This window comes from Palaemon carinicauda, chromosome 1 (genome assembly GCF_036898095.1).
Source record: "Palaemon carinicauda isolate YSFRI2023 chromosome 1, ASM3689809v2, whole genome shotgun sequence".
NCBI lineage: Eukaryota > Metazoa > Arthropoda > Malacostraca > Decapoda > Palaemonidae > Palaemon > Palaemon carinicauda.
This window is the reverse complement of record NC_090725.1, coordinates 236,409,138-236,432,762: the sequence shown is the minus strand read 5'-3', so window position 1 is coordinate 236,432,762 and position 23,625 is coordinate 236,409,138. Positions and strand designations below refer to the sequence as shown.

Below are 23,625 nucleotides of genomic sequence, written 5' to 3'. Positions count from 1 at the left end.
CTCATCCTCGCCGTCATATTGGCAGCCATTTAATTGCTTTTTGTTCTTTCTGTTTCTAGTTACTGTGTATGTGAAGTTGGCCTCTGCGACCATGCGCACCTGCCGTGGTTTTCCCGACCGCTCCTGTGGAACGTTCATGTCGGCGGTCGAGACTGATCCTCACGCCCTTTGCCCTTCTTGTAGGGGCCAACGGTGTGATAGTGTCAACAAGTGTAGTGAATGTAAGGAGTGGTCTGCCTCCCAGTGGGAGAAGTTTTCGCGACGACGGAAGTAGAAGTCCAAACGGGATATTTCTCCTTCGAAGGTTGCTTCTAAGGGAGAAAAACCCAAGGCCTCTTCTTCCGTTACCCAAACCTCCTCCGAAGCTCCCACTCGGTCGGTCTCTTTCGAGAGACTGTCGAGTGGTAGCGTAGACCGAATTATTTTTAACCAACCTCAGGTCTCGAGAGATGACATTGCTTCCCCTAGCGAAGCAGCTCCACCCCTCTCCCCGGGGGAGGACATGCCACTAACCTCCCTTTTTCAGCTTCGGTCCTCCTTGGGGCTTACGGGTTCGCCCTCCAAGGAGATTTTGCTTGATTACATCCGATTGGGTGCTGCTGTCAAGCAATCGTCGTCACCGTCAGAGGTTGATCCTCTGTCTCTTGTCGACGTTGCGGTGTCAGAGGTATCCAATGCGGTTTCATTCACCCGTCTCTTCCACTCCAGACTCTACGGTAGCTGACGGCTTAGTTTCTCCCATTCCTGATCATCCTACAAAGGGAAACTTAAGTCCATCGTCAGCCTCTCCTGCTAGTGTTTCTTCCCCTCGGGGGAGTTCACTCACAGAGATTCCTTTTCTGAGGACTGCTGAAGGTCAGCTTGCTGATCCAACGGCCCCCAGAGGATGCATCCGTCGGAAGGCTCGCCTTCCTCTTCGCCATATAGGCCTTCTTTCACCTGCGGTGAAGAGGCGCCTCTTTGGTTCAACATCTTCTATGGAGTCTCCCGCAGAGGAGCCTCTAGACCAATCATCCATCACTGCACCTGCATTGGTCCTGGACCTCTCTGCAGATCGTGCACGATCTCCTTTGGTGGAAAGTCGTCCTTTTAAAGGACACGTAGACCTTCCACCCGACAGACCTGCCGTCGCCGTTCCTGCATGGGCCCAACAAAGCTCCACCTGAACGTGCTATTGTGCGCCAACAATCTACGCGCTACACGCCCACGAAACCTGACAAGCACTTATCAGTGGCTCGTCAGGCCCCATCACTACAGCGCGCTGATCATCCTTCTCACCCTAACACAGGGCATCATCAAGTGCGTACGTGCCAACATGCACATACGGGCCAACAAGACATTCTCCTGCGCGCGCGCGCCCCAAGCCTTTAGCAGATGCGCGTGAACACTCTCCCATGCGCCCGCTCGCACATCGTGATTCTCCTGCGTGCGCGTGAATATTCTCCCGCGCGTGCCATTAGTCTCCCATGCGCGAGCCCCAATATTCTCCCTCACGTAAGCGCCATTATTCTCCCTCGTGCGAGCGTCAATATTCTTCTTCGCGCGAGCCTATGCATCACAAGGAACGACGTCCGTCAAGGTCGCCATTGCCTCATTCCCCTCCCCGCAAGCGCATACCACCGCGTATTTTAGGAGAAGGGAAACTTCCAGAGGGGTTCAGGATCCTAAAGCTACCACAGGCGAACCCACCTATTCCAGTGACTCCTCCCAGGGATCCTTCAGTCCCTTTCCCTTCAAGAGGTATGTCTGACAGTGCGTCTGTCAGCCAACAGCCCTGGTTCGGTGCCCTGATCAAAGCCATAACTCAGGCTTTCAAGCCTGTCCTCTTTGAATTGGGACATGGAACCATGGCTTCCTCTACCCTACTGAAGAGGAAAAGAGGAGTTCTAGACGCGGTCACTTCCCCGAGGACGAAGCTGACTCCACGCAGACCTTCGAGGCAAATTCCTCTTATTCCTCGGACTGCCTCCTTCCCTTTCAGACGAAGATTTCCCGTCTCCAAGGGAATCACGCGAAGAGAGACTTTCCCCCATCGCACCAATGGAGGAAACCTCTTTTTGCGCTGAGAGTTCCTCACAGTCAGGAATTGGAAGGAACATGCCACCCTCTTCAATGTTGGAGTCTTACGTCCTACCCAGGAAGGAATCCAAAGACTCCAAAATATTGCCTACTGTAAGTCCCCCCCTACGGCTAGGATGGAGCCAGTTAGCCACTCAGGGAATGTCCGTTATTCTCCCCAAGAAGAGCATTTGGGGATAGAAGGAGACTTCGCTGCAAGTCTTACAACAGGAGGAGACCAGCAAGAGTCAGAACACGCGTTTTGGCAAGTTCTGACTCTAATGAGGTCTCTCAACGGGTTTTCCGACCCAGAGATCCCTCCTCGAGAGGGCAAAGACACGGTCTTAGACTAGAGCGCGTCTTTGGTACTCAAAAGCTCTCTAAGACCAGTGCAGCCCTGCCCTGGTCTCAAGGGGTAAAGAGTACCAGGGACAAGATCTCCCAGCACCTCTCCGAGATGTCCTCCTCCAACCGTTCCAGTACCACCAACAAGCTCCTCCCACCTCCTCGCGTACAGCAGAGGAGGTACTTCAAGATCCTAGAGGAGCCTTGTCTAGCTCTTCCACTTCACAACTCGCTGGAAGAGCTAACCAGGGGAGTCCCTCTTGAGAGACTCGCCAACCAGCAGGTCTCGTTCTCGGCAGCCGAGATCCTCAATCAGGAGAAGGTCGCGAAGTGTGCTATGCTAGCTACTGTGTTTCTCGATATCTGGTTGGGGACCTTAGGTATCCTGATACGTTCTGAGGATTTCTCCAAGGAACGTACCAGGAAAGCTATGGAAAGCTACCTTCCTTATTGGTACTCTTACGATCGAGTTTCTGGCCCACCAAGTCTCGAACTTGTGGCCAAATACCATCCTGAAACGTCGGGATGTAGTAGCTGAGAGATTCCATCAGAAGGTCCCTAGCGCCGAGATCAATAGGCTCAGACATTCCTCCATGGAGGGGTCTGTTCTTTTCGAGCCTAAGGATGTGGAACATGCCGCTGAGAGGTAGAGGAAGTCTCATCATAGGGCTTTAACATCCAAGCCCTATAAGCCTCCAGCACCACAGCAGTCCCGTCCAGCCAAGACCACTACGACGACAATAGCAGTGAAGACGATGGTGTCTAAGCCATTTCCTGTCAAAGAAAGGAAAGGCAAAAAGTCCTCAAGGGGAGGCAAAAATCCTAGAGGGAGCAGCCGAGGCCGCAAATGCTAGGATAGGCAGTCCCCCTGCATTTCCACCAGTGGGGGGATGCCTACAAAGTTGCTCAAACAGGTGGAAGCAACTCGGGGCCAATTCCTGGACAATCTCCATGATCAGTCTAGGATATCGCGTCCCGTTCATAACATCTCTACCTCCCCTGACGACGAATCTAGTGTCATTGAACTCCCTTGCCATGGGATCGGCAAGGGGGCAAGCCCTTCGGGCAGAAGTCCAGACCCTGTTGAAGAAGGGTGGTCTCGAAGAGGTCCTCGACGGATCCCCAGGCTTCTTCAGTCGACTTTTTCTTGTAAAGAAGGGGTCTGGAGACTGGATACCAGTCATCGACCTCTCAGCTCTGAACAAGTTTGTCAAACAAACTCCGTTCAGCATGGAGACGGCAGACACAGTCAGACTAGCAGTAAGACCGCAAGACTTCATGTGCACACTGGACCTAAAGGACGCGTACTTCCAGATCCCAGTCCATCCGTCTTCAAGGAAGTACTCAAGATTCAGCCTGGACAACAGAAAATACCAGTTCAAGGTACTGTGCTTCGGTCTTTCCACAGCACCACAAGTCTTCACCAGAATGTTCACCGTAGTATCATCTTGGGCACACAGGATTGGCATCCGTCTTCTCCGTTATCTGGACGACTAGTTAATCCTAGCAGACTCGTGTCAACCCATCTTCAACACCGAGACAAACTTCTGAGACTTGCCAAGATCTGGGGATCATGGTAAATCTTGAGAAGTCTTCACTGCTTCCCACTCAAAGACTGGTATACTTAGGCATGATTATAGACACCACTCTCCACAAAGCCTTCCTATCAGACGACAGGATAGCAAGGCTGAGAAAGGTCGCAAGACCTTTTCTCAGACGAGAAGAACTTCCAGCCCAATCATGGTTACATCTCCTTGGTCACCTTTCATCGCTGGCCCGTCTAGTTCCCAATGGTCGCCTCAGGATGAGATCCCTGCAGTGGCGACTCAAGTCCCGGTGGAATCAAGCTTACGACTCCCTGGACATCTAGATCCCCATGGGACCTGCGGAACTGACGGACCTCCAGTGGTGGGTGGCAGACGAGAACCTACGAAAGGGAGTGGATCTTCTCGTCCTCCCCCCGGATTTGATGCCTCTGGTCAGAGTCAGAAAAGTACCTCCACATAAATCTCCTAGAGATGAAGGTTGTCTTTCTAGCCCTTTAACAGTTCCAACAGTATCTTGCAAGTCACTCTGTGGTTGTGATGAGCGACAACACCACAGTAGTGGCCTACATCAACAAACAAGGAGGTACTTTTTCGCAGCAACTATCCCATCTAGGAGTAGAGATACTGAGATGGGCCGAAATCCACTCGATGCCACTATCGGCGCACTTCATTCCGGGCAAAAGAAATGTGCTCGCCGACAACCTGAGCAGAGCATCTCAGATGGACATCTAGTAGCCAACAAAGTCCTGACTTTGTGGGGCTCTCCGACTGTGGACCTCTTCGCAACGGCCCTGAACTTTCCTACTCCCGTTATACTGTTCCCCAGTCCCAGACCTCAAGGCTCTCTGGCAAGATGCTTTCCAACAACGGTGGGACAACATCGATGTTTACGACTTTCCCCTGTTCTGTCTGATGAGGAGGGTACTCACCAAGACCAGAACATCGGTCAATCTTTCAATGAACCTCATAGCTCCGCTATGGCATCACGCAGAATGGTTCCCGGACCTTCTGCAACTCCTAACGGAGCCGCCAAGAGAACTCCCTCCACGACACAATCTACTCAAACAACCACACGCCAACATCTTCCATAAAGCCGTAGCTTCACTACGAATTCACGCCTGGAGACTATCCAGCATCTCCTCTCTGAGAGAGGATTTTCACAACAGGCTGCGATCAGGATGTCTGGACACTTGCGGAAGTCATCAGCAGCAGTCTACCAGGCAAAGTGGAAAGTCTTCTGTGGTTGGTGTCGTGGAAGGGGTATCTCTCCACTCGATGCCACTATTCCAGCAATAGCGGAGTTCCTCATGTATTTGCGTGAAGAAATGTGCCTATCAGTCTCGGCAGTGAAAGGCTATCACTCAGCCTTAAGCCTCGCCTTCAGGCTAAAAGGAATCGACATTTCTTCATCACTAAAACTGTCTCTACTCATACGGAGTTAGGAACTTACCTACCCTCAGTCGGAAGTGAGACCTGCCCCATGGAACGTGGTTCGAGTTCTCAGGTCTCTTAAGAGACCTCCCTGTGAACCATTACGCCAGGCATCAGATCGCCACCTAACTTGGAAGACGGCGTTCCTGCTAGCTTTGGCCTCGGCCAAGTAAGTCAGCGAACTTCATGGTCTCTCGTATGACATCGCCCATTCAAGGGGATGGGGGAAGGTAACGTTCAGCTTCGTCCTTGAGTTTATTGCTAAGACTCAGAACCCGGGAGTAGCGGATCCTCGATTTGACTCCTTCCGGATTTCTAGTCTCCGTACTGTAACAGATGACCCAGACCTTAAAGAGATATACTGGGGGAAAACTGTAATACCCTGAACTTGAGAAAATTTATACAAAGTATTGGGTTATATTACGAGCTATAATTGATTTTATTAATTTATTTATTTATTTTACCCTTTTAATCCCTATTTATTTCACATCTAGATTTTATTGTATGAAAGTGTTGTGATTTGTATTAAAGGTTAAAATGATACTAAATGGTGTGAGTATACAGATATGATTGAATGATTTTCGTTATATAGCGCTGAATGGCCTTTGATGCCCCAGTGCTTGGCTTAATGCCTAAATCCTATATTCAATACACTCTTACTATGCCCAATAAGGAGCTTGTGGCTGTACCTCAAGAGAACAGCCGCAGCCCGTCCTCGTGTGCCAGCACTATTCGTCAGCACAGGAAGGACTAAGAGGAGGGTCACTAAGAACACCATCTCTGCATGGATTCGCAGGGTCATTGACCTGGCACTGAATCCAGACCCTCCTCCATCATATTGCCCCAGAGCACATGATGTCATGGGCATAGCTATGTCCCTCGCCTTCAAAAGAAATTTTTCAGTGACGAAGATTCTTCAAGCTGGGGTGTGGAAACGGCAGACCACGTTCACATCCCACTACCTGCAAGACGTGACCCACAGGATACTCGATAGTCCTGTGGTGGCTGCACAAGAGCTGGTTTAAAACCTCAAGCTCCTTATTGGACAAGTAGCAGAAGGTTGAGGGTATTGTTACCCGGTTTGTGTCTGCATGAATGAAAAGGTTTGACTGGCCCTTATTCTTTTCTTCATCATCCCCTCCCTTGGAGAAAGCAGCATCCTGGGTTCTCTGCATAGCTGACCTCAAACCACTGCAGGTAAACCATGCTCCCTTGTGTTCCTAGTATTAATGTTAATACTGTTATGTCCCCATACCCTGACGAGGTGGTATTGGGAAAGTCCTAGTCTACAAGTTTCCATCTAAAAAACTTCAGAACAACTTTCTCGACGAGTCACACTTCTTCATACCTTCACACACAGCTTGCGTAGGCCGCAGACCTTGCGTAGCAAGGTTTTATCGAGGTGCAGGGGCTCCTTATTTCTTGAGTGCTAACACACTCAGATAAGGAGCCCCCAGGCAAAGCCAAAAATCCAGACTGGCTGGGACGTCCACCCTTCCTAATGGGTGAGTCACCCCTATTAAATAGCGTGGTTTGTATTCCAGTTACGGAACAAATGACAAATTCGTAGATAATTTGTATTTTTCCTAACTATACAAACATTAGCTATTTAACCAAACTTACCCACCAGACCTATCCCCCTTGAAGTCCTACCTCCAAACAAAGTGAGCTCAAGCACAGGTGTGAGAGGGGGGGGGGGGTAGCAAGCTACTCTCCCCTACCCCCGCTAACTAGCGGTGTGGGTAGTAAACCCTCATTAAAAATTAATGGCTCGTCATTTCAGCTACGCCAAAAGTAATACCCCTATTAAATAGCTAAGGTTTGTATAGTTAGGAAAAATACAAATTATCTATGAATTTGTCATGGGTAGAATATGACATTAAAAGCTTGATCATTTCATATTCATCAAAATTTACTGCTTAGATGAATTGGAGTAGGGATCATGATTGGGGAGGGATTGTAATAGAGGCTGCTTAGGAGAGTTATGAGTTATGCTTACCACTTTGAAAATGTTTGGACCACTTTGTGGAAATTATCCTCCAGGGATGTTAATCGAAATCCATGGGGAGCTGGTCTTTGAATTATGACTTAATTTCTGGCTATAAGCTTATCATAAGAGGTATAGAGATTCCGTGTTCCCATGTTTGTAGTTTGAATAGGTGAGTTTAGCCTAAGCCATTGCTGTTATAAATTTTTTGCTATCATTTACGAGTAGGGTAAGCAGCAGATTGTAGGAAAATTTGGCTTTAAGAGTGCCAATCATGGAGGAGGAAGTGAATTGTATGAGTAAGTAATGATATTTTTAAATATTTAACTTAGCCAGTGAATATATAATAGCTGCTACTCAGCGGCTCGACAGAAAACACACTCAAAAAACTCGCGAGCGATCGCTATGAAGGTTGCGGGTGTGCCCACCAGCGCCAACTATCGGTCAGATACCACTCTTGCATGTAAACAAACCCTTCAATTCTTCTCTGTCGACCTTGACGACAAGACGTATCAATACTCGCTGTAGAACCTGGAGTTTTCTCAACATATTTGGTGAAGTACTTCATTTTGGTTTGAGCTTTCGCAGTGCAGGTGTTTTTCCTAAACATAAACTCTTGAACTCTTTATTGAATCAGATTATTTGTTGATGACTTGGATTGTTTTTTGGAATTTTCTTTGACTAATTCAAAATGGCTGACCCTTCACAAGTACCTAGATTTCGGAAGTGTAATGCTAGGGACTGTAATAGGCGTCTTCCAAAGGCATCTCTCGACCCACATACTGTGTGTTCCAATTGTCGGGGTAAAACCTGTCAATTGGGAGATCGGTGTGAGGAATGCGTGGGCCTTTCGGAATTCGATTGGCTCGAATACGATAAATATGCACGTAGGCTAGAGAGAGATAGGGTAAGGAGGAGTTCATCTAGGTCTGTAGATTTTTCCTCTCCACATGCCCCTGAACCTAATCCTTCCCCTGTAGTGGTTGTTCCTAACCCCCCTTCTAGCACTCAGGAACCATCTATGCAAGACATGTTACGTGCTATTCATGCCTTGGGGGAAAGAGTTGAAGCGTTAGCAACTGATCGTAATCAACTCATGGCTGACGTGAAGGAACTTAAGTGTCAGAGTGCCACGGCGGAAAGTGGGAAAGTGATTAGTGCGCAAAGTGTTGTGAACAGTGTTGCGACCGAGGGTTCGTCTGTTCGTGCCTGTCGTTCACCTAGTCCGGGACCTCTTGCAAGCTCCCAAGCCCAGGGGAGAAGTAATGTCGTACGACTTATGGGTTCGAGAGGCCTTGATCAGTGAACAGACGTTCCCTCTATGGTATCAGGCGTATCTCACCAAGATCGCCCCTACCATAAGACGAGAGAGCCCATTTTCTCCTCGTCTTCCGAAGGCTTTTCACGCAAGAAACCGTGGAGCAAGGTTTCTTGGCCTCTTAAACGGAAGTCGGTCCCTTCAGGACAGGTCCAACGTCCTGGATGTAGTCATTGGGACAGTTCGGACCCGTTGCAGTCATCGGATGACTGCTCGCCGCCTAAGCAAGGCAAGGTTGTGCCGTCTCAGACGTTAACCCCGTCGGTTACCGCACCCATTCCCGTGGACCCTAAATGGGTTATACTGCAGGACATGCAGTCTAAGCTTGCCTCCCTTATGGAAGACTATTCTGCTGATAAGGTTTCCGTTGAGCCTAGCCGTTTATCTCATCGAGATCCTGGCCTTCAGCCACCCAAACGTTCCTTTGTGCGTCCTGTTGACGTTGGTTTAGCCAAGTCACGTCAATCAGTTTGTTTAGAACCACACTCGATGCGGTCTCGTGTGGATTTTCAGCCGCATTTGGACGTTAGGCAACTTGCTGATGCTCCTGTTGACGTTCAGGACGTTCGCCAACCATCTGAGTTGACTTGTTTTGACGCCGAGCGTCAACATCCGCAGTCTAGAGTTGTTTTGACTGCTCAGACTAGGCGGTCAAAGCAGTCTCGGGTGGACGCTGTGCGTCCTCACGCACCTGTTGTTGTTGACAGTTCACAGACTGTCAAGCAGTTACATGACGTTGCGTCCTGGTCCGCTACTAATGCACCAGTGCGTGTGGACGCGGCGTGTCAAGCATTACCAACCCCTTTGCTTGTTTCTCAGCAGTTGTCAGATGAGGAACCTTCAGATGAGGACGTTGCTGACCCTCAGCCTGAGGATCATCCTTCAGATATTGATGAACCCAGAACAGTTCCGCCATCAATGGACTTTAAGAAAGTCATGTTAATTTTTAAGGAGTTGTTTCCCGATAACTTCGTCTCTGTTGCTCCTCGTTCGCCGCCGTCTGAGTTTGTTTTAGGCGTACCTGCTGACATGCCAGCCTTTACAAAACTTGTGCTCTCTCGCTCATCCAAGAGAGCTTTACGGCTTTTAGGCGATTGGTTGGAAACCAAGAGGAGTTTGGGGAAGACGGCCTTTGCCTTCCCTCCATCTAAACTCTCGTCTAGATCGAGCGTCTGGTATGCCACGGGAGAAGTTCTCGGCTTGGGAGTCCCTGCCTCTGCCCAGGGCGACTTCTCAAGCCTTGTAGACTCTCCCCGCCGCCTAGCCATGAGACGCTCGAAGATTAGTTGGTCATCCTCGGACCTTGACCATCTGCTGAAAGGCATTTTTAGAGCCTTTGAAGTTTTCAACTTCCTTGACTGGTGTTTGGGAGCCTTAAGTAGGAAAATCTCATCGGCTGATAGAGATGTCTCCCTACTCATTATGTCCTGCATGGATAAAGCCATCCGCGATGGATCCAATGAGCTCTCCTCCTCTTTTACTTCAGGAGTCCTTAAGAAGCGAGAGTCTCTTTGCTCTTATCTGTCGGCAGGAGTTACTCCCTGTCAAAGATCTGACCTACTCTTTGCTCCCTTATCGAAGTTTTTGTTCCCTGAACATTTGGTTAAGGACATAGCTTTGTCACTCGTGCAGAAGGACACCCATGACTTGGTAGCGTCCTCTGCTCGCAAAGGGGCTCCTTCGACATCCTTTTCTGCAAGACCAAGGATAGACACTCCGGCATCCAGGTTTATACCGCCCTTTCGTGGCAGAGCTCCCAGCAGGGGAAGTACTCGTGCCGAGGGAAAGAGAGGAAAGAAGAGAGGAGCCAAGTCCTCACGTGGCAGAGTCTGACTGCCCGCAGCCTCAGACAGCAGTAGGTGCCAGACTCAAGAACTTCTGGCAAGCCTGGGAGAAGAGGGGCGCAGACAAACAGTCTGTGAGGTTGCTCAGAGAGGGGTACAAAATTCCATTTGTACACAAACCTCCTCTAGCGACTTCCCCCATCGACCTCTCTCCCATGTACCGAGAGGAATCAAAGAGACAAGCCCTGAAACTAGAAGTGTCTCTTTTGCTAGAGAAGGGAGCGGTGGTGAAAGTCTCGGACCTTCAATCACCGGGGTTTTACAACCGCCTCTTCCTAGTACCGAAGAAGACAGGAGGTTGGAGACCGGTGCTAGACGTCAGTGCTCTGAACGTCTTTGTCACGAAGACAAAGTTTACCATGGAGACCACGAAATCAGTCTTAGCAGCGGTCAGAAAGGGAGACTGGATGGTCTCTCTCGACCTAAGAGACGCATACTTCCACATCCCCATTCACTCAGATTCCCAACCTTTTCTGAGGTTTGTTTTCGACAATGTGGTGTACCAGTTTCGGGCCCTGTGCTTTGGCCTAAGTCCTGCTCCTCTCGTGTTTACGAGGCTTATGAGGAATGTGGCAAAATTCCTCCATTTATCGGGAATCCGAGCCTCCCTTTACTTGGACGACTGGCTTCTCAGAGCCTCGTCCAGTCATCGCTGTCTGCAGGATCTTCATTGGACATTGGATCTGACCAAGGAATTGGGACTTTTGGTCAACATGGAAAAGTCCCAGCTGATTCCATCCCAAACTATACTGTATTTAGGGATGGAGATTCGCAGTCCAGTTTTTCGGGCTTTTCCGTCTGCCCCCCGAATAGAGCAAGCCCTGCTCATAATCCAACGGATGTTGAAGAGAGAACGTTGCTCAGTCAGGAATTGGATGAGTCTGGTAGGAACTCTATCATCCCTGGAGCAGTTTGTCTCGCTAGGAAGGCTACACCTTCGACCTCTCCAGTTCCATCTAGCTTTTCACTGGAAAAAGGACAAGACGCTAGAGGCGGTCTCAATCCCGATCTCCGAAACAGTAAAGGCATGCCTGAATTGGTGGAACGACAATATCAGTCTAAGAGAGGGACTTCCCCTAGCAGTTCAGAAACCAAACCACGTTCTATTCTCAGACGCATCGGATTTGGGTTGGGGTGCGACCCTGGACGGTCGGGAATGCTCAGGTCTGTGGACCTCAAGTCAGAGGAGCATGCACATCAACGGCAAGGAGCTTTTGGCAGTCCACCTGGCCTTGATGAACTTCGAGAGTCTCCTTCGAAACAAAGTGGTGGAGATCAACTCGGACAATACCACAGCCTTGGCATACATTTCCAAGCAAGGAGGCACCCACTCCCTGACACTGTACGAGATCGCAAGGGACCTGCTCATTTGGTCAAGAGATCGAGGCATCTCCCTGTTAACGAGGTTTATCCAGGGCGACTTGAACGTCTTAGCAGATTGCCTCAGTCGGAAGGGTCAGGTAATTCCTACGGAATGGACCCTCCACAAGGACGTGTGCAAGAGGCTTTGGGCGACTTGGGGTCAACCCACCATAGACCTCTTTGCAACCTCGATGACCAAGAGACTTCCAATCTACTGCTCTCCAGTCCTAGACCCAGCAGCAATACATATAGACGCTTTTCTTCTAGATTGGTCTCATCTAGACCTATATGCATTCCCACCATTCAAGATTGTCAACAAGGTACTGCAGAAGTTCGCCTCTCACGAAGGGACAAGGTTGACGTTAGTTGCTCCCCTCTGGCCCGCGAGAGAATGGTTCACCGAGGTACTTCGATGGCTGGTAGACTTTCCAAGAAGTCTTCCTCTAAGAGTAGACCTGTTACGTCAGCCCCACGTAAAGAAGGTACACCAAGGCCTCCCCGCTCTTCGTCTGACTGCCTTCAGACTATCGAAAGACTCTCTAGAGCTAGAGGCTTTTCGAAGGAGGCAGCCAGTGCGATTGCAAGAGCGAGGAGAGCTTCTACCATTAGAGTATACCAATCGAAGTGGGAAATCTTCCGAAACTGGTGCAAGTCAGTATCTGTATCCTCGTCCAGTACCTCTGTAGCCCAAATCGCTGATTTTCTCTTACACCTGAGAAAGGTTCGCTCCCTTTCAGCTTCCACGATCAAGGGCTACAGGAGCATGTTGGCTTCGGTCTTCCGGCATAGAGGCTTAGATCTTTCCAACGATAAAGATCTACAAGATCTCCTTAAGTCTTTTGAAACCTCTAAGGAACGTCGTTTTCTACTCCTGGATGGAACTTAGACGTGGTCCTAAGGTTCCTCATGTCAGACAGGTTTGAGCCATTACATTCAGCCTCCCTGAAGGATCTCACTCTTAAGACTTTTCCTGGTGTGCTTGGCCTCGGCTAAAAGAGTCAGTGAACTTCATGCCTTCAGCAAGAACATTGGTTTTTCTACAGAAAAAGCCACTTGTTCTCTTCAACTTGGTTTCCTGGCCAAGAATGAACTGCCTTCTCGTCCTTGGCCTAAATCTTTTGATATTCCTTGCTTATCAGAGATCGTAGGCAACGAACTGGAGAGAGTGTTATGTCCCGTTAGAGCTCTTAAGTTCTATTTAGCTCGTACTAAGCCATTACGAGGTAAATCTGAAGCGTTATGGTGTTCAGTTAAGAAACCATCCTTACCTATGTCAAAGAATGCTTTGTCATATTTTATCAGATTTTTAATACGAGAAGCCCATTCCCACTTGAATGAGGAAGACCGATCTTTGCTTAAGGTTAAGACGCACGAGATTAGAGCTATAGCAACCTCCGTGGCCTTCAAGCAAAATAGATCTCTGCAAAGTATCATGGACGCGACCTTTTGGAGAAGCAAGTCAGTGTTCTCCTCATTTTACTTGAAAGATGTCCAGACTCTTTACGAGGACTGCTACACACTGGGTCCATTCGTAGCAGCGAGTGCAGTAGTGGGTGAGGGTTCTACCACTACACTTCCCTAATTCCAATATCCTTTTTAATCTGTCTCTTGAAATGTTTTTAATATTGTTTTATGGGTTGTACGGAAGGCTAAGAAGCCTTTCGCATCCTGGTTGATTTGGCGGGTGGTCAAAGTCATTTCTTGAGAGCGCCCAGATTAGCGGTTTGATGAGGTCCTGTTGTATGTGTTGCAGCCCTTGATACTTAAGCTCCTGGAAGTCTTTCAGCATCCTAAGAGGATCGCTGGGCTTCGTGAAAAAGACAGACTTACAAGGCAGAGTAATCGTCTAAGTCAACTTCCTTACCAGGTACCTATATATTTTGGTTTTGTTATATAGATAACTGTCAAAAACTCTTAGCTTATACGCTGTAAACTTAATTAACTCTGGTCTCTACCCACCGCCTTGGGTGTGAATCAGCTACTATATATTCACCGGCTAAGTTAAATATTTAAAAATGATATTTTAATTATAAAATAAATTTTTGAATATACTTACCCGGTGAATATATAAATTAAAGGCCCTCCCTTCCTCCCCAATAGAGACGCAGCGGGACGAGAAGAATTGAAGGGTTTGTTTACATGCAAGAGTGGTATCTGACCGATAGTTGGCGCTGGTGGGCACACCCGCAACCTTCATAGCGATCGCTCGCGAGTTTTTTTAGTGTGTTTTCTGTCGAGCCGCTGAGTAGCAGCTATTATATATTCACCGGGTAAGTATATTCAAAAATTTATTTTATAATTAAAATATCATATTCATAATATTCTCAAATAGTCATAATTTTCTTTCTTGAACCTGTATATTAATCTATTCAGAAGTGAATCCCCTTCCCTGGACCTGCTTACTAGCCACTATTGACAACTTGTGTGGCTTTTTCAGGTTACCCCTAAGACTTCTAGCACCTTGCCATTGGTCAGGTGTTCCAGGAGCTGTTTGGGGTTGAATCACAAATAGGCTCTGAATGATTACTGCAAACTTACTTAGCTAGCCTTGTTTACCTCTTATTCTCTGCTCATTTGCTCCTGTCTGGACTGACTTTTGGACTACCCTTGCACAACTTTGATGTTGATTACTCTTATAATATGAAGGAGGTAGAGTTGGAAGGTATGCCTTATCACCCAAAGACTTTGAGCAACTAGCATTGTTCATTGAGGTGAAAGACTGATGTCTAGCTCTGGTCCAATTGTAATGGACTAATAACCCTTAAAGCATTAGGGGTAATGCATCTAAGTCAGCCATAGGCCATCCCATAAGAAAAGGGCTCATCCATCCTGTAGATGAAGCTTTGTGGCATGCAACAGAAAATACAGTATGTTGGTGAATTTTAATAATAATTCAGTGACAAATAAACTTATTTATTGTTGATGATCACTCCATTATTTAAAATGGAGAAGTCTAAAAGAATACTCAATTCCAAATAATTCATTCATGTATAAGAAACTAGAGCGATGTTGGAAAAATAAGATGCCTAGCATAGCTTTGGATAATTTTTTCTTCTAGCTTTACAAACCATTCATCCTTTAAAATAAGGAATGTCTTCAGTGGAGCTTGATCAGCCATTGAGTTTGTTTATGAGGTTGTTAATGACAGCTGTTGAGTGCAGGGAAGTAGCCCTCTCCTGTCAAGGACTCTTCACTTTTGAAACAAGTATGAATGATTACTGCAAACTATCCAAAGGCTTTAATTTTTTATCTTTCCTACAGAATGAATGAATGGTTCTAGGGCTCAGTATGAATGTGAAACAAGAATGTTGTAAATGGGGGAAAAGGGTGGATAATTCAACCGGTTCATGGCTGGCTTGGCTGTAGATACATGCTCTCTCTCTGTATTTCTTGTTGGGTGGATGATTGTTCATAATCATTTCCATGTGCTGATTGCAGACTTGGGCTTCCTGTTCAGTAGAAGGCTTTTTCTTTGGAGAAGAAAAAAAAGGCCAAATCTTCTCCATCATCATTCTTATAAAGTGGTACATTACATGCACAAACCCAATCTACTGGTACCATTGACAACATAAAACACATATTAAACAATCTCACCTACCACTGAAATACAGTCACACCCCCTTCCTTTAGCATCTCAGTTCTCACACCATCCATACCGGGTGCTTTTCCTACTCCCGTTTCATCCAGTGCTCTCCTCACTTCCTCTCTTGTAATCTCTCTCTAATTCTCATCTCCCATCAATGGAACCTCAACACCTGCAGCAGCAATTATATCTGCCTCCCTATTATCCTAAACATTCAGTAAACTTTCAAAATATTCTGCCCACCTTTTCCTTGCCTCCTCTCCTTTTAACAACCTTCCATTTCCATCTTCTGCCCACCTTTTCCTTGCCTCCTCTCCTTTTAACAACCTTCCATTTCCATCTTTCACTGTCTCTTCAATTCTCAAACCAGCCTTCTTGGCTCTCTTCACTTCTTTCCAAAACTTTTTCTTATTCTCTTTATATGAACGACCCAATCCCTGACCCCACCTCAGGTCAGCTGTCCTCTTTGCCTTAGTTACCTTGCATTTTACTTCCACATTTTTCTCTCTGTATCTTTCCTACTTCTCTACACTATTACTCTGTAGCCGTTCTTCAAATGCCCTCTTTTTCTCTTCCACTTTTACTGTCACTCCTTCATTCCACCATTCACTACCCTTACTCATGCTGCCTCCAGCAATCTTCTTGTCACACACACTTGCAATCCCAACAAAATTTTCTTTTACTAACTTCCACTCCTCTAAATTACCAGTTTCTCTCACTTTCACTCTCTCATATGCCATTTTCAGCCTTTCTTGATATTCATTTTTTACTGTAGGTTTTATTAACTCTTCAACCCTCATTAGGTCCCTTTTACATCCCCCCACTCTATTTCCCCATTCTTTTGCTACAACTAATTTTCCTTCCACCAAAAAATGATCAGACATACCATTAGCCATACCCCTAAACACGTGCATGTCTTTCAATCTTCCAAACATTCTTCTAGTTATCAACACATAATAAGTAATAAGTAAAACAATTTGATTATTATTTGGGTCAGTTACGTACATATGCTTACATGATTTTGAAAATATATTTATAAAAGTATAATAATTTAATACAGAGGTTAAAATTGTTTGCATACCCTTTTTATCCAATTCCATATGCGTATCACTGCCAATTGCTATAAAGTCTGAATTTCTTTTCACAGCACAGGCATATATTTATCACGTCATCAGATGGTTGTATTAGAGCACCTTTATTTGTCAATCTAATTAAAGAATTCAAAGAGCTGTTACATCAGTACCAGTAAAAGCATTAATACTGGTTTGACACTTCAATGATTTTTTCAGTTTAAAGACGAATCCTGCAATATAGGCAATATATGCATCTTGAACTAAAATTTGTTTGTAAGCTGCTGAAAATTGATGGGCAGTTGTGTTGTTATTGCATCCTCCCATGGATCTAACTTGACCAAAAAAGAATTCTAGGTGATCTTGGCTCTTCTTATACATTAACAAAAATTTTAATTGGGCTCAGGACAACCTATTAAATTATCATATATTTTAATCAAACTCCATATACAAATTATGAATCCAAGTAAGCCAGTTTTCTAATTGGAATTCAACAAAGGTTTACCACATGCAAGTTTCAGTTATCTTAGATATAATTCAGCATGGCCCAAAAAATCTTTAAAGAATTGTCTTTTAAAATCCCACCCTCACAAATTCCTTAAACTTATCAAATCAAACAAATGATTTATAATGGTAATTAAATTGATTGTTGCTTCGCATCCCTTGATCTCTACGAAATTGTTATGAAGACAAAACTGCAGTGATTTTACAACAGATTCACTTAGTAATTGTGCTGCAAGTTTACCATTCATCTTTTTTTAATCCATGCCAGATGTTGCGATCTTAATTTTTTCCCAAAATGCCAACCGTCAAATTCCTGAAGCTTATGCAATACTTCAATGAAATCCTATTTGATAAGTTTCCCTCCCCATCAACAAAATATTTTTTTCCCTAATGAATTCCTAATTAACATATGCATATGGCATGGGTCAGAAAATATTAATATTAGTTCTTGTGTCACTGCATGAAGAAGTGGAGTTTTTATATTTTCAGGATCTAGACTGCAACCAAGCTCTTTATCCATAGCAGCATTCATTGATAGTTCATCAAAAGTCAAAGAGATAATTTTGACCCCACTGAATGCAGCTTAGCGAAACGTTGCCTTAACAAATCAGCTGCACCCAGTCTGTTTATAAAAAATAGCCTATTGGTAATTTCCAACTGTCATTCACTGAGCTCACCATAAGTATATGTGCTTCTCATGCAACTAGAATGCTATCATCATCCAGTTCAGTACCAATGTCAATAAAACTTAAAGTTCTCATGTCATCCCATTTTATTTGTTGCTTAATTGCTATTTCATCCATTATCAATGAACATAATAATGGTTTACTGGTTTTCAGTGTTGCATCATCTTTCATCTTCAATGGTGAAAATGAAAAACTAGTAAATCCCGGTTTTCCATCGACTTGCTAGTACCATTTTGATATAGTTTGAGGATGTTGTAAGCATAACATTGAGAATAAATCACTTACCAATGAAATGTAATTGTAGGAATTAAATTTTTGTCAAATTTTTTTATTACATTTATAAGTATTACATGAGGTCGGCATTATTAACTGAAGGGCAGGAATAGTTTGTAGCGTGTTGATGTAGATGATGGTTGTGTATAAAGGTCCCAGCCATCAGGTCGCAACCTTTTTGCCTACACTTAGCCGAGACGGCCGACTTCACATAATCTTCTCGTGGGCATCTCCAGCCATTTAACCTCCTTTGTCTCAGTCTGGGCTCATGCTGTGGGCATCAGGCTCCTGAGATACCTGGACGACTGGCTTCTCCTAGCAGAATCCCGAGTTAGCCTGTTAAAACAAAGACACCTACTCCTAGATCTGTGCAAGGAGTTAAGGACCCAACTGAACATGCAGAAGTCCAGCCTCATCCCCCAGCAGTCCATCAGGTATCTGGGCATGGAGATAGACTGTTCAAAGCAGAGGCTTTCCATCAGCTGTCAGAATGTCGAGGTTAAGAGTATTGACAGAAACCTCTCTTAAAGGGAAACCCATTCCTGCCCACTCTTGGCAGAAGCTACTAGACCATCTCTCCTCATTAGAGAAACTTGTCCTTTTTGGGAGAATGCATCCGGGCTCTGAAAAACCAATGGTCATAGACTTCAGACCACCCTGCAACCCGGCTGCAAATACCTCAGGAGATGGTAAAACACCTCCTTTGGTGGCTGAACGAGGAGAACTTGTTAGCAGGAACCCCCATCAGGCTCCTCTACCATAATTGCTCCTGTTCACAGATGCCTCTCGTCAAGGGTGGGGCACTCACATAGGAAAGGAGCAAATCTCAACCTTTTTGTCAGAAGAGGACAAAGGCTTTTCACATAAATTTCTTGGAAATGAAAGCAGCAGCACTAGTTTTACTCCACTTCTCAAAGACTCTGAGAGGTCACTCTGTGGTGTTGGTGAGCGACAGCTCCATGGTGGTGACCTACACATCTAAGCAAGGAGGCACAACCTCTCTCCTGTGGATGCGGTCCCAGCCAATCTCTCTCTTGGCGAGGTTTATCCCTGGGAAGAGGAAAGTCATTGCAGACCATCTGAACCGTTGAGGGATGACAGTTGGCTCAGAATGGTCTTTGCTTCTTCTAGTGGCAAAGAGATTTATAACTTTGCAGGGTTCCCAGTCTCTGGACATGTTCACCACCCACCTGAACCACAAACTTCCGACGTATTACTCTCCAGTCCCAGACCAAGCTGCGGTAATGGAAGACGCATTCCTGCACCCATGGAATGGACTAGACTTTTAAACTTTTCCACCATTCTGTTTGATTTGTCAGACATTGAATAGAGTCCTAACATCCAAGGGAGTCTGAGTAAAGGTGGTAGTCCCAAAGTGGCCTGCTGCGGAATGGTATTCAGACCTGCTGAAGCTTCTTAAAAAAGTTCCAAGAGAACTTCCAGAATGGCCAAACCTGCTACATCAACCTCACATAAGAAAATTCCATGACGCAGTGTATTGCCTGCCTCTTCATGGCTAAAGACTGTCTAGCGTCTCCTCTGAAAGAAAGGCTTTTCGAGACCAACAAGCGAAACAGCTTTCTGGATATCTCTGAAAGTCATCTGCAGCATTTTACCAAGCAAAGTGGAAAATCTTCTGTGATTGATGTCATAGGGGGAATATTGCTCCACTCAAGGCCACTATTCCCATGATTGCAGACTTTTAGGTGTTCCTAAGGAACAAGAAGGCCCTTTCAGTCACTGTGGTGAAAGGCTACCGCTTGGCCCTGAGCCAATTATTTTAAATGAGAGGGCTTGATCTCTCCTGTTCTCGGGAACTTTAAGGTCTGATTACGAGTTTTGAGCATTCTTACCCTCCTCAAGAACTTGAACCCCCTTTCTGGGACCTGACTAAAGTTCTATGGGCTTTGAAATAAGCCCCGTACAAACCTATGCATAAAGCCTTAGACAGAGACCTTACCTTATAGACCATCTTCCTCCTTGCCTTAGCCTCAGCTAAGATAGTAAGTAAATTGCATGGTCTATCATCTTATATTACATTCTAGAGGGTGAGGAGAACTATCTTAGTATTCTGTTGCCGAATATTTTGCCAAAACCCAGAATGTGATTGATAACGTCTCTCAAAGAGGTAAGTGATGACCCGGATGACATGTAACTATGTCCTGTCAGAGCAGTGCATAAATATTTGAAAAGAATACAATACCTTAGGCCTAAAATCTCCAATTTGTTTGTGAGCACTGGCCGCTCCAATAAGAAAGTATCCAGAAACACTATTTCTTTCGGATTGAGAGAAAAATCATGATAGCCTATAAATTCTCTGGGGAAATGTCTCCAAGGGCCCCCTCTGAGCACATGATACACGTGGGCCTGCTGCAACTCTAGCCTTCCGCAAAAACTACTCTGTAGCACGAGTTCTAAAAGCTGGTGATTGGAAGAGTCAAACCAGTTTTACAAACCATTACCTTAAAGCTTGCACACAGGTGTTTAGACGCATTTTCTCTAGGCCCCCATTGTTGTAGAACAACAAATAATCCAAGTATAAGCTCTTATGGGGCGCTTAACTGCTCTTATCTCAGGCATCATTTATTCTCTGCATTATAAGGGTATGTAATGGGTACCAAGGTGGATGGTGATCTTGATTGGACTTGAAGCCTTCATGTGGAATCCATCCTAATGCAAGTAAGGATGTCTCGAAGTTCAGTACTTGATATATTTGATGATACATTGAAATTTTGAAACTATGTAACACTTAATTCTCTAGAATTGAACGTAAGGCCTTGCCTTGCCTTTTTACGAGCCGGCTATATTTCACAAATAATTCACTTTGATTGCTTGCTATTACTTATATAGTAGTAATTGTATCTTGAGAGTGAAAGGGCAGACCTTTTAACTTCATGGAGACTTCCTCCACCTTAAGGAAGACTCCCTCGTAAATGATTCATAAGTTTGTATCGTCGCAGGAATAAACTACAAATTTAATACAATTTATATTTTTCCTAGCTATAAAAACCCAAGTCATTTATGAAAGGTCCAGCCTCAGCTGCCCAGCAAGTCTTTGACCAGGTGAGTGTCATGAGGAAGTGCTTTGAACAAGTATTATGTGCAGCAGTTGCCTAGCAACGAAGCATGATGTAATCAAACCAATTTTCTTTTGATTGTCTGTTTGTAGAAAATGTAACTAGGAGTAACCCATATAAATTATTCAGGTTTGTATAGTTGGTTAGAATACAAATTGTATTATATTTATTGCATTTCTATTGATACCTAATCTGTTTTTTTATAAAAAGAATTCAATGCTGGACACTGTATCAAGAGAATGACAGGTTTTATTGTGTGATTTGTAGAGAACATATATGTCACTTTATAGGGGGAATTTTCAACTTACATTGGAAATTGATGTATTGTGTGGTATTACTGTACTCTGCTAGAATGGTATGGCTATTACAGCAAAAGAAAATGGGAGATAATAAATTTTTTGGATATACGTTTACATTTAGCTAGCTTTAAGAAAGAAGTGTTTATGAACCTCAAGTGAGGTTAGAAATGATTAATTATATTACAGCATCATCTGTTTTATTGATTCAATTGTATAAGGTACAGATTACTGTCTGTATAGGTACCTGAATATAAAAAGAGATTGATTATATTTAGAATATGTATTAAGACAACATTAATTAGTTTTAGTGTAATGTTATATTTTTTTCTATATATCTCTCTGATTGTTCTACTTATACAGACCGTATGGCTTCTGAGTGGTAGTGATGGTTGTATTCACATATATCAAAGTGATGATGAAAGCCATGGTTACCAAGAAGCAGATGGTTATTTTGCATTTCCAGAATTTGAGGAAGTTGATGGAATTACACTTTGCATCGATGTGTTTTATTATCCAGATAATAAAAGGTAAGAGTGAGCTTTATATATTTTTAGATATTGTGCACTTTCATGATTTACCTATGATTACAATTATCCAGTACTAATTATGACTAAAGTTGATATTTCTTAAAATAGATTTGTTCCGGTACCAAGTTCAAACCTTTCAGTTCTTTACTAAGGAGATATATTTCAGTGACAGCTGAAACTAACTGTAAAACTTTTAGCATGGTGCTACTCTCCTCTACTAGCTGGGGGGGGGGGGGGGTTAGACCAACCACCCCACTCACACATGCAGTAGCTAACGCAAGTCACTTTTTATTTTGGGTTAGTAGAGTTAAGACGTAGTCTTACTCTCCAGTCAAAACCTTTTAACTGGCTTATGATTAAAAGCAACTGGCCTAAAGTTTGAAAATTCCTTTTTCTTTTCAGATTGTAACTCAGACTTCCCTTAGGTGTGGACTCTGTTGCTTCTCTTGGTAAAGAAATGGCAGCCAACACCATTGGAAGTCTTCTGTGCAGCAACCCCTACCTTTCTTCGAGCTTTGTTTCTGCAGCTCCGGGTAAGGAATGAGAGCAGTGGCAGACTGGTTCCCTTCGGGATGAACTCAGAAACTAACTTCAGCTAGGTTTCACAGGCAGCTCTCGATGCTGACCTTTAATTTTAGCACAGCTTGTTGACGGAAAGAAAAGAACGCTGCCCGGAAGTCCACCTCCAGGTTTTGGACAACTTCCCCTTCCGAGGGAGAGTTAACCTCCTCCAAGTGTCGAGGAACTTTCCCTTCTAAGGGAGAGGGACCCCCACCAGCCACAGTCCAACAATTTTCCTTCTTGCGGGAATTGCCGAATGCGGCAACAAGAGTTGGTCGCCTTTCCCCACTTGTGGGAGAGACAGCCTCCGCCTGAGTGGTTTGCCCCCTCCCGGGGATTTCTACGGTCGGCATTAGATTCATCCATGCCCCGCTCTTGCTCTTCTGAGCTTGGTGACGAAGGAGTTAGGCAACTGCTTGTAGTTCCTGCTGAATGCCGTCATACCCTCAGGGTACAAAATGAGTCTCATGAGCAATTTTCCTTAAGGGTCTTGCCATAGATGGGGATGCCTGCTGACCACTTGCGGTCGCCGCCTCTCCCATCGATGAGTCTCGTAGACTATAACTCTTCATGGTTATTGCTGACATCGTACATGATGGACACAACAAAGCTCATGTAGCTTTATTGTACCCTCATGGTTTCAACCTCTAATGATTAAGAAACTGCTTGTAGGTTATAACTTTGGGATTATTGCCTACATCATGCCTGTGAGGTACAACAAAGACCATGGAACTTTGTGAGGCCAGGCCTTTCAGGACCTGTGCCTCATGGTTTCAACCTCTTACGAGGGAACACTTCCCTGTAGGGGAAAGGAGTACTGTATGTCTGATTTCGTGCAGAGTGGGTTGGTTGAGCAACTCACCAGTTTAGAATGGAATGATGAGCTTAGCGCGTTAGCGCACAACCTTCACCCAGAGAGTTGAGTTGGTGAGGAGTTCGGAGTGCGTTACCATCTATGTGCCAACCTATGTGCCAATGGATGGAGTTGAAGAAAACCCTTGGCAAGATGTGTTTCGCTTTTCCTCCTGCAAGACTAGCCTCCAAGTCTAGTGTTTGGTATGAGACAGGAGAGGTCTTAGGCTTGGGAGTTCCTGCCTCTGCCCAGGGAGACTTTTCGAGCCTAGTAGACTCTTCTCGTCGACTAGCTATGAGG

At 45.2% G+C, this 23,625-nt stretch overlaps 1 protein-coding gene across 2 annotated transcripts in view; it reads left to right on the top strand.

Moving 5' to 3' along the window:
- Nucleotides 1–23,625, top strand: part of LOC137654454 (KICSTOR complex protein kaptin-like) — a 270,757-nt gene that overhangs the window by 114,735 nt on the left and 132,397 nt on the right. For both annotated transcript variants that reach the window (XM_068388099.1, XM_068388089.1), the window contains one exon: nt 21,745–21,911. In XM_068388099.1, coding sequence (XP_068244200.1) covers nt 21,745–21,911 — 167 coding nt within the window. The remainder of the gene's footprint in view (nt 1–21,744; nt 21,912–23,625) is intronic.